The 14074-nt window shown below is 37.1% G+C and overlaps 1 protein-coding gene and 1 pseudogene across 2 annotated transcripts in view; one reads left to right on the forward strand and one right to left on the reverse strand.

The window, feature by feature from the left end:
* The window catches only part of NSL1 (NSL1 component of MIS12 kinetochore complex), a 41810-nt gene extending 27753 nt beyond the window's left edge, over positions 1 to 14057 (reverse strand). Inside the window, exons 1-4 of one of the 2 annotated variants that reach the window (XM_086694469.1) lie at positions 13775 to 14057; positions 10021 to 10096; positions 5969 to 6099; positions 4086 to 4140 (exon numbers count right to left, since the gene is read on the reverse strand). In XM_086694469.1, coding sequence (XP_086550595.1) covers positions 4086 to 4140; positions 5969 to 6099; positions 10021 to 10096; positions 13775 to 14008 — 496 coding nt within the window. In that variant the 5' untranslated portion in view covers positions 14009 to 14057. The remainder of the gene's footprint in view (positions 1 to 4085; positions 4141 to 5968; positions 6100 to 10020; positions 10097 to 13774) is intronic. The other variant, XM_025921173.2, reaches the window with a different exon arrangement.
* LOC112857976 (U6 spliceosomal RNA) lies at positions 4615 to 4711 on the forward strand (annotated as a pseudogene).
* Positions 14058 to 14074: the final 17 nt, after the last annotated feature.

Here is a 14074-nt window from a genome sequence, read left to right on the forward strand (position 1 = left end):
AAATGGTATGATTATCTACATTTTAAAAAATCTAATTGGAACTAGATAAACCATTAGAACTAATAAGAGTTCAACAATAAAAATCAGTGGTGTTCTTAAACATTAGCAATATTCAATTATAATATGTAATCCCAAAATGTTACCAGTTATCAACTCTTGATTTCAGTTCAGGTCATGATCTCACGGTTCGTGAGTTTGAGCCCCATGTTGGGTTCTGTGAACTGAGCATGGAGCCTGCTTGGGGATTCTCTCTCTCTCCGTCTGTCTCTCTCTCTCTCTCTTTCTCTCTCTCTGCCCCTCCCCTGCTTGCACACACACTCTCTCTCTAAAAAAAAAAAAAAAAAAAAGGGTCCAGAAAAGACCCCCAAATATATGGAAACTTAGCATATTAGAGTGTGACATTACAAAGCAGTGGAGAAAAGATGGGGGTGGGGGAAATGATGCTGGGACAACTGGCTATCAGAATTAGATTCCTTCCTAAAAAAAAAAAATTCAGATGGATACAAGACCTAAACTTGATAATCGAAACAATAAATATCAAAGGACCTTTATGTCACTTGGGTAGAGGATTTCCTAAAGACACTCAAAGAACAAATTATAAGGGGAAAAACCTGGTAAATCTTATTAAAATTTACATATAATGTCATTATAAATAAAGTTGAAAGACAAGCCAAAAATTGAGAGCAAGTATTTACAGTGTTTATAACCAAACAATCCAGAATATGTGTACATGTGTATGGATATGTGTCTGTATATATGACTCTTAGAAGTGAATAAGAAAAGCTCAAACAACTCAACAGAAAAATGGGCAAAGAATATAAATAGAGGCAACTCACAGAAGAAACTGTAGGAAACACAAGAAAGTATACTCAACCTTTACTACTGAATGCCTATCAAATTGGCAAAAAAAATTTTTAAATATGTGTATATGTATGTGTATATATGTATATATCAGATATACAAATATACATATACATATAATATATATACATATATATACACACACATATAGAAAGCTTTACAGTAACAATTATTAGCAAAATATGGGCAAGAATATGTACAATGTCAAGAGGGGAAAAGTTACAGAATATGATCAGTATGATATAATTTATATAAAAATTTAAAAACAAATGCCACATATTATTTATGGTTACACATCCATAAAGTAAAAGCATAAAAATACAGATAGGAAAGAGCCACTCAGCTTGAAGATAGCAATTACTTCTAAAGTAAGAGGAAGGCAGGATAGGATGATGAGGGAGTAAAGAGAACATTTCAACTATATCCATAGCTTTTAGTCTCTAAAAAGGTCTGAAACAAATTTGGCAAAAATGTGAACAGCCCTTAAATATGGGTGGTAGCAACAAAGATGTTCATTATGTTATATTCCATATTTTCTATATGTTCGAAATATTTCAAGAATTTTTAAAAAATCAACTCTTCCCAGAGTATTTGGGTGGCTCAGTCAGTTAAGGGTCCGACTGTCAAGTTTGGCTCAGGTCATATCTCTTAGTTTGTGAGTTTGAGCCCTGCGTCAGGCTCTGTACTGACAGCACAGAGTCTGCTTGGGATTTTCCCCTTCTCTCCCTTTCTCTGCCCTTCCCCTGCTCACATTCTCTCTCTCAAAATAAATAAACTTTAAAAAAAAGTCAGCTTTCAAATAAATTTAGTATCATTTAATACTCTAACAAAAAGAAAAAAACTTTCAAGAAGTTCCCATAAAAGTTTTCCCATGCAGCTTATTCAGACTTTTAGGTTCTATACAAATTTATGCTTTCTATTTTCCTCCTAAGCCATTTTAATTAATTTTGCCTGATTTTACCAGTTTGATGTATTATAAGCTACACAGTATCATAAGGTATGCCACTATAAATGATGGGATTTATAATAAGGTTATTATTATATCGTATTTCTTTACAAACTTGTACTTATGTATTTTAGTTCTATATTATAGAACTCCTCATCTCTTGTGATTGATAATACAACCTCAACAAGTAGGCAGAACAATGCTATAATATAGGCAGAACAATGCTATAATATTTAGTGACAGAGCGGGAATTAACACCTAAAGCATCAGGCTCCAAATGTAGAACTCACCATAAAGAAACTGAGGTTAAAGAAATCAAGGGACTTGCCCCAAAATACACAGTTAATAAAACTGTAAGTTAATTTTGCTATGCTTAAAGAACTTATGCTATTCTAAGTTTATAAATATTATGAAAATGTAGAATGACAAAATCTCAAAATTTATCCAAAACACAGATTCTAATTATTCCTCTGCTTAATTCTGAAGTCATAATCATATGATAGAGAGGATATTTTCCACTAGTACTACATAACTGGAATGGTAGGAATAAAATCACATAGACCTTCAAAAGATCATTTAAGTAAATTTGTTTTCCCTCTTTTTTTTTAATTTTTTTTTTCAACGTTTATTTTTGGGATAGAGAGAGACAGAGCATGAACGGGGGAGGGGCAGAGAGAGAGGGAGACACAGAATGGGAAACAGGCTCCAGGCTCTGAGCCATCAGCCCAGAGCCTGACGCGGGGCTCGAACTCACGGACCGCGAGATCGTGACCTGGCTGAAGTCGGATGCTTAACCGACTGCGCCACCCAGGCGCCCCTGTTTTCTCTCTTAAGATAAAAGGTTACAAATTTCTTTAGAGGAAAATTAACTATATCTAAAAAGTAATACTTGGGGGGCTCAGTCAGTAGAACATGTGACTCCTGATCTTGGGGTCCTAAGTTTTAGCCCCATGTTAAGCACAGAGTTTACATTAAAAAAAAAAAAAAAGTAATACTTGGGTTATTATGATATCACAGGTATCAATTATTATTTTTATGTTGTTCAAAACAAGCATATGTCAACCACTGCATTTTGGCAACTTACCCTTTTTAGTGAGCCATGACAATTAAGCATTAGGTCCCAGGTTAATTTGTATTTGTCAAACACAGTGAATGCTGTGATTTTAACAAACTTCAGAGTATCTTTACACTTGTACATCCCCTTCTTGGTTTATCTCATTGGCTTTAGGAGGTTTAGGAGCGGTAGGGGACATGTTAGAAAGTGGTGCACAATTTGACAAAGATTAACTACTCAAAGCCATAAGTTTATAAATAGCCCATACAAATAAATCAAGGTCTTAACTGTTTTTCTAATAGTTCAGAAATGCTACTTCTGAATGCCAAAGGAAAATACCAAAAGGTCTCTTAGGAAAATCTTTTCAAATTTTTAAATGTAAGAATACAGCATTTAAAAAAATATATAGATCCACATTTTTAGCAATGCAAATTCTATTGCTAAATTTACATAAATTTGTATCAATTTTATTTCTCTGTGTTTTAAAGGATGCATCTAAATGGAAACAGAGTTGAGTTCAAAGGTATATCAAGTATGCATATCTCTTAAGTTCAACATTATATTTTTATTGGATTTTATTTTGTAAATGATGAGAAACCAATGATGGTTATCACCGTGGGAAGTGACACTACGAAACTTTAATAGTATAACTTTAGCTGTAATTCAAAGAATGGATAGTATAGTAGCAGCTAGAAATGGGAGGGTATTACAATAGAAGCTAGAGATTGAAAAGGTTTTATAATAGTCTAGGTCAAGGGACAGCTTTATACAAATTCAGACACAAATTCAGATACTCCTGGAGATCCTGAGTCAGTATGTTTGGAGCAAGCTCTCATAATCTTAGGTGAAGAGCTAAACACAGATGACTGGTAGTGAGACCATCAAAGGGAAGATACCCTTCACGCTGACACCTTTAAAAGAGTATCAGGGGGGCGCCTGGGTGGCGCAGTCGGTTAAGCGTCCGACTTCAGCCAGGTCACTATCTCGCGGTCCGGGAGTTCGAGCCCCGCGTCAGGCTCTGGGCTGATGGCTCAGAGCCTGGAGCCTGTTTCCGATTCTATGTCTCCCTCTCTCTGCCCCTCCCCTGTTCATGCTCTGTCTCTCTCTGTCCCAAAAATAAATAAACGTTGAAAAAAGAAATTAAAAAAAAAAAAAAAAAGTATCAGGGACTCATAAAAATTACAAGCGATGCTTCACTTGTACCACAAATGAACACTGACTCACCTGGATCAGGGTCATATTTTAGGTCCAATGGATGTACAACAGGGTGGTACTGCTTCTAAACACAATATAAATTAAACAGATTTAATCGTTTAATCCTTCATATAAACATTTCTTTCAGCTAATGTAAGCACATATACTATTAGTCAGTAGAATCCTTCTTTTTTTTGGAGAGGGGTGAGATGCTGAAATCTGCTGGAGAGGCGAAAAGTTCAAAGTCTGAATTACAAACTAAGTCTTTTATAGTAGCGCCACCTACTGCGTACACTAAGAAATAGCACCATTAAAAACGCCGAAGAAAAGCGAACAAGCAAATTAAAGGCACGGAGACTGGATTTTGGATTTAAAGGACAAGGTAGTCTCCAAATTATGGACAGACTGTTTTTCAAAAGTTCCTTTTAAGACGTCTGGGACTCAGAGCTCCTATGTCCACAGCAACTCTGTTTCACGCTACCATGCCAGCACACTAAAGCCTACACACCTTTTGATACGCTGGGACTGCTAAGAGCGGAAGTACAGAAACAGGACCCACCTGCTGGCTTCGGCAGCACATATACTAAAACTGGAACAATACAGAAAACTAGCACGGTCCTTGCACAAGGATGACACGGAACAGGATCCACAATTCAGCAAAAAGAAAAAGGAAAATGTTCTGCCTTACTCCTGTCCAAAGCCAGCAGGAGACAAAAATGTTTTCTAAAAGAGCTGTCTTTAGTATCCTTACCCCATCCATCCATTTTTCATCAGTTTTTAAACTTCCATTTCACCCAGGCCTGCTAACTTTCTCTCTTGTATGCAATACTGATTACTAGGTTTCTTTCCAGGAAAGAAGAGGGTAGTAGTAGGGAGAGAGAAAGTAAATACATTTTGAATGTTTTCCCTAGGAAACACTAAAAAGCAGTGGGGGGGAATGGAGTAGGGTATTTCTTTGAGAACTGTTATGGCAGAAAATAAATGAAAAATTCTGCTTATATTTTTTCTCATGGAATAATGACTAAAAGTTTTAGGTAAAGTAACCATCTTTACTGTCTAAAACAATTCCTGACAAAAAAAGCAACAAGAAGATTTATACGTGAAAGTATGCTAATTTCAAAAATTAATGACAAACAGTATAACATAATCTAAAGCAACACGCATTTCTCACTCCAGAGGCAATGGCATTCCCAGCAAACCTACCCTCGTCCCATCATGACTTTCGGAGCAAAACAAATTACACACAATTCAGAAAGCAAATTTCGGTGTTATGAACAGGTACTCAACCTTCATCATCAGTTTAACTAAAGGGTCTTCCAAAATATATAAACATACACAAATAATATGCAAACACAAACGACACACAGAAAGAAAAGGCTTAAAAGATAAATTTATTTTGCCTTCTTGGTCTCAGAGTTGTAAAGTCATTGTCAGTCTTTCATCTTCAAATTCTATTTTAAAATCAGCTGTGTTTAAAATCTGTATGACTTATGGGGCGCCTGGGTGGCGCAGTCGGTTAGGCGTCCGACTTCAGCCAGGTCACGATCTCGCGGTCCGTGAGTTCGAGCCCCGCGTCAGGCTCTGGGCTGATGGCTCAGAGCCTGGAGCCTGTTTCCGATTCTGTGTCTCCCTCTCTCTCTGCCCCTCCCCCGTTCATGCTGTCTCTCTCTGTCCCAAAAATAAATAAACGTTGAAAAAAAAATTAAAAAAAAAAATAAATAAAAAAAAAAATAAAATCTGTATGACTTAGAATAGGAAAAAATCTTACAAGAGACAAACAGTAGTAATTGAGGAAGAAAAGGCAAAGAAAGCAAAATGTCATTTATGCCACACAGATCTTATACTTTAATTTTTTTATTATAGTAAAATAGACATTACACAAAATTTACTCTCTCAAAGATAAATCATCTTACCAGAATTTCTTGTTTTGCTTTTATGGTTTTGATGACACATTCAAGGATCTTTCTGGGATACTGCTTACGTTTTGTGGCTATATCTACTATGATTTCATCAAACTGATCTTCAAGTACTTTGATATCAGAATCTATTTCAAGAGAAAAAATATTAAAAATTTTCTTAAAATACATTGGTTATACCCTATATAGTAATGTAATACAGATAAGCTAAATTTAGAAAACAAAAAATAATTAAGAAAAACAAATACGGTAAGTTAATGTATGACCCCACTTTGGTGATTAATTCATTTACTCGTTGAAAAATCAATTACTGAGCACCTATGGGAAGCTAGGCCTAAATCAGAAAAAATACAAAGATGAATATAACGTGATCCCTGCTCTCTAAGGGATCACAGTTCACTGGAAGAAACAGGAAACTACAAAACAACTTGATAAATTCAACAGAGGTATGAACAAAATGCTATTCAGACACAGAACAATGGAACACTAACTCTGCTTGGGGAATTTAAGACTTTAAACAGAAAGTAACATTTGAGCTGAGCCTTGAAATCTAAATGTAAATCCATTAGATTAAAAAAAATGTAGGAAAAAAATACAGAGAGAAGCATTTTAGTCAGAGGAAACTGTATTTGCAAGATCATAAGAGTTTTGGGGAAACTGTTCTAAAAGTTCTAAATGGCTGCAGGATAAAGCATAAGGAAAGAAGGATGATATAATTACAAAAGAACTAAACTGTAAAGGGCATTTAATGTCACAGTTTCTAACATGTTTTGAGTTTATTGTGTGCTGCACCAAAGCTGTGACAGTAGCATAGAGTTGGTAAATCTGAAATAGACACAACTGGATAAATAGTAAGAAAAAGTAAGAGACACAGTGACTTTAGAATTTCTTTGATTTAGCTAAAACTATGTTATCCATTGCTTTCCTGTTTTAAAATAGTGACTCTCAAACTTCAGCAGAATGAAAAATCACATGGGGACCTTGTCAGGAGTACAGAAATTTTGATTCAACAAAGGCCTCTGAAACGGAGGCCCAAAATTAGACACCCCGGATGAAATGAATGCAGATGGTACATCACCCTTATTTTGAAAATCATCTTTAAGAATAAGTAGTTAAAAATACTAAAGAGCTAGGCCATTTGTATCAAAGTCTATGCTGGAAATGTATCTATTTTATTGAGTAGAAGCTTCCTTAAGAAGTCTGAAATAGTAATATACATATTTTTGGAAACATTTCCAAACATTGTTGATATATATCAGCATATATATACATACTGGGTAAAGATTAATGACCTATATCAGGTATCTCTCATTCATGTGACAAATACTCATTAAGTCCAACTAAATTACTTCTTTTGAGAGTATTATGAGAAAATCAGCCATTGCTTACTTTGAATACTCACTTAAGTGGGCAGCCCTCCCTAAATTTTAATTTATCCATTTAAAAAGTTCAATCAGGGGCGCCTGGGTGGCGCAGTCGGTTAAGCGTCCGACTTCAGCCAGGTCACGATCTCGCGGTCCGGGAGTTCGAGCCCCGCGTCAGGCTCTGGGCTGATGGCTCAGAGCCTGGAGCCTGTTTCCGATTCTGTGTCTCCCTCTCTCTCTGCCCCTCCCCCGTTCATGCTCTGTCTCTCTCTGTCCCAAAAATAAATAAACGTTGAAAAAAATAAAAAAATAAAAAAAAATAAAAAGTTCAATCATTAGCCTGAAATAATAATGTACTATTTCACAGTTAAAAAAAAGTCCCCCAGCTAAATCTTTTATGTAGGAGGAAAGTGGTTTCTCAGCGCCACCTAATGATAAAGCTACAAAACTGAAATGTATAAACAATTTGAGGAGGGAGGATTTTGTCACCCAATGTAACAAGTATTTACTAGGTACCTACTATGTGCCAAGCTAAGTGTTGGAAATATAGTGATAAGAAAAATAAATATAGCCCCTGCTCTCAAGGAACTTACACTTTAATTCTTAAATGTACCTGGTCAAACCTAAAATCAAGTCCTTTCAGGGTAGTTACAGAGGAAAGGAGAAGGTTGATTTCACTTGTATATTCATTCATTCTTTCATTTCTCCACTCATTTCTAAAATGATCCCCGTGAACAAAACAGACAAAAAAACCCTCTCCTTTGTGAAATTTACTTACTGCTTCTGTGTATTAGATCAGATACAAATCCTTTTAATTCTATCTGCTGAATATCCCTTGAACCCTTTTCTCTCCTTTCCTACTTAGGGCAAGTCTTCACTGTCTTTTACTGTACTACTGTAATAACTTCCCTAAGATCAGCCTGCCTTGAATTTCTCTCTTCTCCAATCCAACCCCTACACAGCGGGCAGGTAGCTTTCTAAAACACAAAGCTTTTCATGTAAATTCTACTTTAAAAATCTCCACTGGTTTTCCATTTCCTACAGGATAAAATGCAAATTTCTCAGCAAACTCTCAGGGCTCTTTGTGATATGGCCCAAATTTATCTATCTGGCCACATCTGCCATTAGTTTCCCCAATTCATTTTTGGTATTTTCCAAACATATCACTCCTTTGTGCCTTTGCATATGCTGTTTTCTTTGCTTCAAATGTCCTTCCTCCTTTTCATCTAGCATGCTGTCATTTATTAAATGCATTTAATTTAATAACAATCCACTCTGTTAGGTCTTCTCCCCCTTCCCAAACAGTATAGTAATTCTTCGTCCATTTCCTTCCATTAACAATGAATTCCTAAATGGTAAGGACCAGGTATTCTCATCTACGTCCTAGAATTTGGTATCATGCCTGGTGTTATCAAGTGCCCATGAAAGAAGGTAAAATTGTAGTATTCTCAACTATTTCCCCTCACAGTTATAAGGAGGAAAAGGAACAAAGAATAACCATACTCCAGCTAGGCTGCCAATTTATTAGAAAATACATATCTTAATCTATAAATTGATGAATCATATTGCTAAAGGCAGCCTGGAGCAAACAATAAAGCAATTCCAAAGTGACTTCACAGAACAAGAGTCAGATAAAGATACAGTAAAGGCTGTGTAGTTTGAAAATTCTCTTAGGTGATTGTGATACACCCCCTCTCCCCTACTAACTGGCAATCACTCTGATATTTGAGAAATCTAATGTTACTGCTTTTACCATTTTAACATATAAACCAGAAAGTGAACATCGGTGACTCTGAAGAGATAACTATAATAATCCCAAGGATTAGACATGAAATTTGCTGGGCAAAGTATTATCTTAACGTTGAGAAGAAAAATTATAACCACAGAGGTTACTTGATGGGCTTGCGATCAGCTCAAGAGTATAACTGGATCAAGTGATATCAAGCAGTGATACCAAGTTATGCTGGTCAGCATCTCTAACATCACTATGGGGAAAGACAAGACACTCTGACCCTTTTGTCAGGGTAGTCCTTCTCTCAGACATTGTTGGAAAATTCTGCCTCTCTTCCCACATAGATCATTCCTTTTCTACTAATTTTGTCCTTCCTACACTGACCACTTTCTATTAAAACTTTGATTTCTTCAGATACGTCAAAATCATTAGTTAGTACAATCAAATCTTCTTTGAAGAAAATAATCTGTCTTTAAGAAGGTTTCTCCATATATTTACCTCATACTTTACATGGTACTCTTATAATTTAACTTCATACTTCTAAGGGTACTTCACTATCTACTCTAAGGATCGCCTGTAAAACTACAACTTGACTTATAAGGTATTAATCACAGAAATTCTCTGGGCCTGTTTTTGTTTTTTGTTTTTTTTTGTCTGGAGATAGTTGTACAGTATTTTCCAGTAAACTATTAAGAAGGGTACTTTCAAAGATTAATCAGATTCTTGTTGAGAATGCCAGATAGCATATATATAGAATCAAGGTACGTACTGTATTGTTTGCTTCAGATTTATGGCTTCCATAGTCTTTTAGATTCATTTCCTTCCCCCATCCCCCTAGTGAAGGAAATTTTTTAAATGGGACACTGAAAATGGGGATTAAAATTAGCATCTGAAATAAAGTTAGCTACAAAAATAACTCAGAAATGACACAAGGAAGAAGTTAATACACATACCCATAAAACTATCTGAAGCTTCCTGCCATGCTTGCCCATTAATGCTGACATTCTCTTGCACAGCTGATTCAAAGGTCTGAAATAAATTCACAATACTCAAGTCACTAAAAATAACTTTAAATATTGAATTAAAACATTATTCAAAATAAGAATTTCAGATTTGTAAATAATATCAAGAAAAGTAGATTAGCTTATTAGTATATTCTTTTCAATTAAGTACTATTCCATCAGTCATTGATTCTTTCTACATTTTAACTCTGATTTAGATCAGTTGAATCTCAAAGGTATAAGCACTACCTACATATGCTGCTAAATGAGCGTCGGTGTTAACAACAGAGAAGAAATGCTTAAAAGATAGTGAAATTAATTTCTACTTCATAAAGGACTCTATTTTTTTAGAGATGTACACTGAGATATACAGAGATGAAATGGCATGAGATCTGGAGTTTGCTTTAAATTAGGAAGTGTAGAGGCACCTGGGTGGCCAGTTGGTTGAGCATCTGACTTCGGCTAGGGTCAAGATCTCACAATTGGTGAGTTAGAGCCCCATGTCAGGCTCTCTGCTGTCAGCACACAGCCTGCTTTGGATCCTCTGTCCCCCTCTTTCCCTATCCCTCTCGTGCTTGCACACGTGCTCTCTCTTTCTCTCAAAATAAATAAACATTTAAAAACAAATATACAAAAATAAAATAAAATAGGAAGTGTAGGGGCACCTGGGTGGCTCAGTCAGTTGACTCTTGATTTCCACTCAGGTCATGATCTTGCAGTTTGTGAGTTTGAGCCCATCGGGCTCCTTGCTGACCCTGCAGAGCCTGCTTGGATTCTCTCTCAGCCCCTGCTGATATGTCCCTCTCAAAATAAATAAATAAACTTAAAAAACAATTTTTTTTAAATAATAAAAAGTAAAATAAAATAGGAAGTGTAATGGGGCACCTGGCTGGCTCATGTGACTATAGAGCATGTGACTCCTGATCTCACGGTTGTGAGTTCCAGCCCCACTTTGGGTGTGGAAACTACTTAAAAAATAAATAAATAAAATAGGAAGTGTAACAAGATTTTGGTAACTGTTAACTTTGGTGATGGATACAAGGGTGTCCACTGTACTAGTCTGTTTTTTGTAAGGTTAAAAATGTGTACATTAAAAAATAAAGGACTAAAGGAATTTGATAGTACCATTAAAATTAAAAAATTTTTTTTTCAATGTTTATTTATTTTTGGGACAGAGAGAGACAGAGCATGAATGGGGGAGGGGCAGAGAGAGAGGGAGACACAGAATCGGAAACAGGCTCCAGGCTCTGAGCCATCAGCCCAGAGCCTGACGCGGGGCTCAAACTCACGGACCGCGAGATCGTGACCTGGCTTAAGTCGGACGCTTAACCGACTGCGCCACCCAGGCGCCCCAGATAGTACCATTAAAATTTTAAATGCACACTCCCTATTACCTAACAATTTCACTTCTAGCAAAGTATCCTAAAGAACTATTCCCAAAAAACATAAAAAATGCATTAGAAATATTTATGAAAGCACTATTTGAAATTGTGAAACATTGAGAGGAAAATAAAATCTAAATCACAATTTGGAAAATGGTTAAATATACTATATCCATATCATGCAACACTTAAAAAGAATGAAGTATATCTCTAAAAACCATTGCCAAATAATAAAGACATATTTGATAGAAAAAAAAAAAAGCTAACCTGCTACATTAGCATGACACTATTAACGTAAAAAACAAAAAACTAAAACAACAAAGAGAGAGAGAGAGATGTAAAAACCATAAAAAGGTATAGACGGGGTGCCTGGGTGGCTCAGTCAGTTAAGCGTCTGCCTCCTGATTTGGGGCCAGATCGTGATTCCACCATTGTGAGATCCAGACCCCAAAGAGCTCTGTGCCCAAAGTGTGGAGCCTGCTGGGATTCTCTCTCTCCCTCTCTCAAAAGTAAACAAATATTAACAAAAAAAGTGAGGGGGGGGCAGTATAGAAGGATTACACCCTCCAGGCCTTCCATAATAGTAAGTTACTTCCAGGAAGGAAGGGGGATAGGGGAGAGGAATTCAGACTTTTGTTTTATGCCTTTGTTACTATGAGAATGTATTTTACACATTTTGTATGAGTAAAAATAAGCATAAATCAAATAATGACTGATAATTATGGGTTAAATACACTTTAAAGATTTTGTAAATTAAAATCCTTACTTTATACATGGTCATTCAAAGATTATCTCAGAACACAAACTGTAATATATTTCATTGCAAAATCATATCAATCTAATCTTTTTTTAAGTTTATTTGAGAGAGAGAGTGTAAGCGAGGGAGGGACAGAGACAGGGAGAAAGAGAATCCCAAGCAGGGTCTGCATTGTCAGCACAGGGCCTGGTGCGGTGTTCGAACTTGCAAGCCCTGAAATTGTGACAGGAGCAGAAATCAAGTGTCAGAAGCTTGACTGACAGCTACCTGGTTGCCCCAATCCAATTTTTTTTTCGAATTTCCATTACTACATTATGTGGTTTTAGCTAAAGAGAATGTCAGCATACTTAAGCCTCTGCCTTTTACCTGCTCTTAATATAAAACACAATAAATTCCTTGGTAGTTTAAGTCTTCAAATCTTTATCTTCTAATTCACTTAATCATCCGTTAAATAAGGTATGATAGGTTAAGCCAAGCTCCTTTTTTTCTGTAAAGTAAATGTTCTAAGTACATTAGCACTTCCTAGAAAGGGACAAATTCTAAGATCATTATGCAATGAAACAGTCTTCCCCCAAAAACTACTAAAAAGGTCCTGAGGTATGTCTCTATTATCGTTCCCTTGCTTGCAAGAAGGTAGTAGCAAAACTACTCTACACAAAACTGGAACACAGAATCACTACCCAGGCACTGTTCCTTCCTTCTTCCATTTAACCTTTTTTTTTTTTTTTATTGTTTGCACTGTGGTCATTCACAGAGTGTGAATGAGTTTTTGAACTTTTTTCCCCCCAACAGATAGACTGTGTGCTTCCTGAAGACAGGTGGTATCTATCCCTCAATCTGTTGTGTCTTTCCCCCCCCCCCCCAAAAAGCTTCTTCAGGGCTTTGCAAAATATGAGAAAGGAAGGGGAAATGTTTTGAGGGCCACTGAAGTTTAAAATCAAGACCCCTTCCTTATCTACTTTAGACTTACAGAGAAAATGTTTTCGCGGACTTTACATGAAGTTCTGAAACAGGGAAATGGAAAGACCTAGTTTAGTGACTGACTGATTTCCAGGATTACCCTTTCCAGGAGTCTATGTCTGCACTGTCCAATAGGGGAGCCATCTGCCACTTTGTGGTTATTGAGGCCTTAAAATGTGGCTAGTCCGAAAGGAGATGAGCTTTAAATATAAGACACCAGATTTGGAAAGTTTAGTACTACCAAAATAATATGAAATTTCTCGTTCATTTTCTATTATATCAAGTTAAAACGGTATCTTGGATACAGATAGAGCGCGCTAAATGAAACATATCATTAAAGTTAATTTCACCTATTTTTTTTCTTCCTTTAATTTCAAGTTACATACATAGCTCCTTGTATTTTTCTACTGGACAGCGCCGGCCTTAAGCGATTAACGATACCCGGCTGACACTAGCATCTATCTCGTCCCCTTGCGTTTCTCGGGCCGCTTCTACGCGAGCGGGCGGCACCGCTAACTTTGCGAAGCCCGGCGTAGGCCCTTTCTGAGCCCTCAGACGGTGCGGGTTAAGGGGATGATAAGACAAGAGATGGCTACTGGGCCCGTACCCACTGCACATCTCGCAGCGCAGGCTCCCGAATCTCCTCTGGTAGCGCGTCCCCCAGCTTTTCCACAACGCGGCCGCACAGTTCTAGCATTTCCGTCACGGCCCGCTTCGAGGTGCAGCGCACCCGGAAGTCCTCTCGGGAGGTGGCGGCGACCGAAGCCCCGTCGTCCGCCCCGGCCACTGTCTCCACGTCCCTCGGAGGGGAAGGGACCACCAACACAGACGCCCGCGCCATTTCTCCTGTTTGAACCGCGGGCGGGAACTCTGGGAGCGGAAGGGCGGGGTCTCACTGGGGAAAGTA

This window comes from Puma concolor, chromosome E4, assembly GCF_028749965.1.
Source record: "Puma concolor isolate L17-30 chromosome E4, mPumCon1.1.hap2, whole genome shotgun sequence".
NCBI classification, from domain to species: Eukaryota; Metazoa; Chordata; class Mammalia; order Carnivora; family Felidae; genus Puma; species Puma concolor.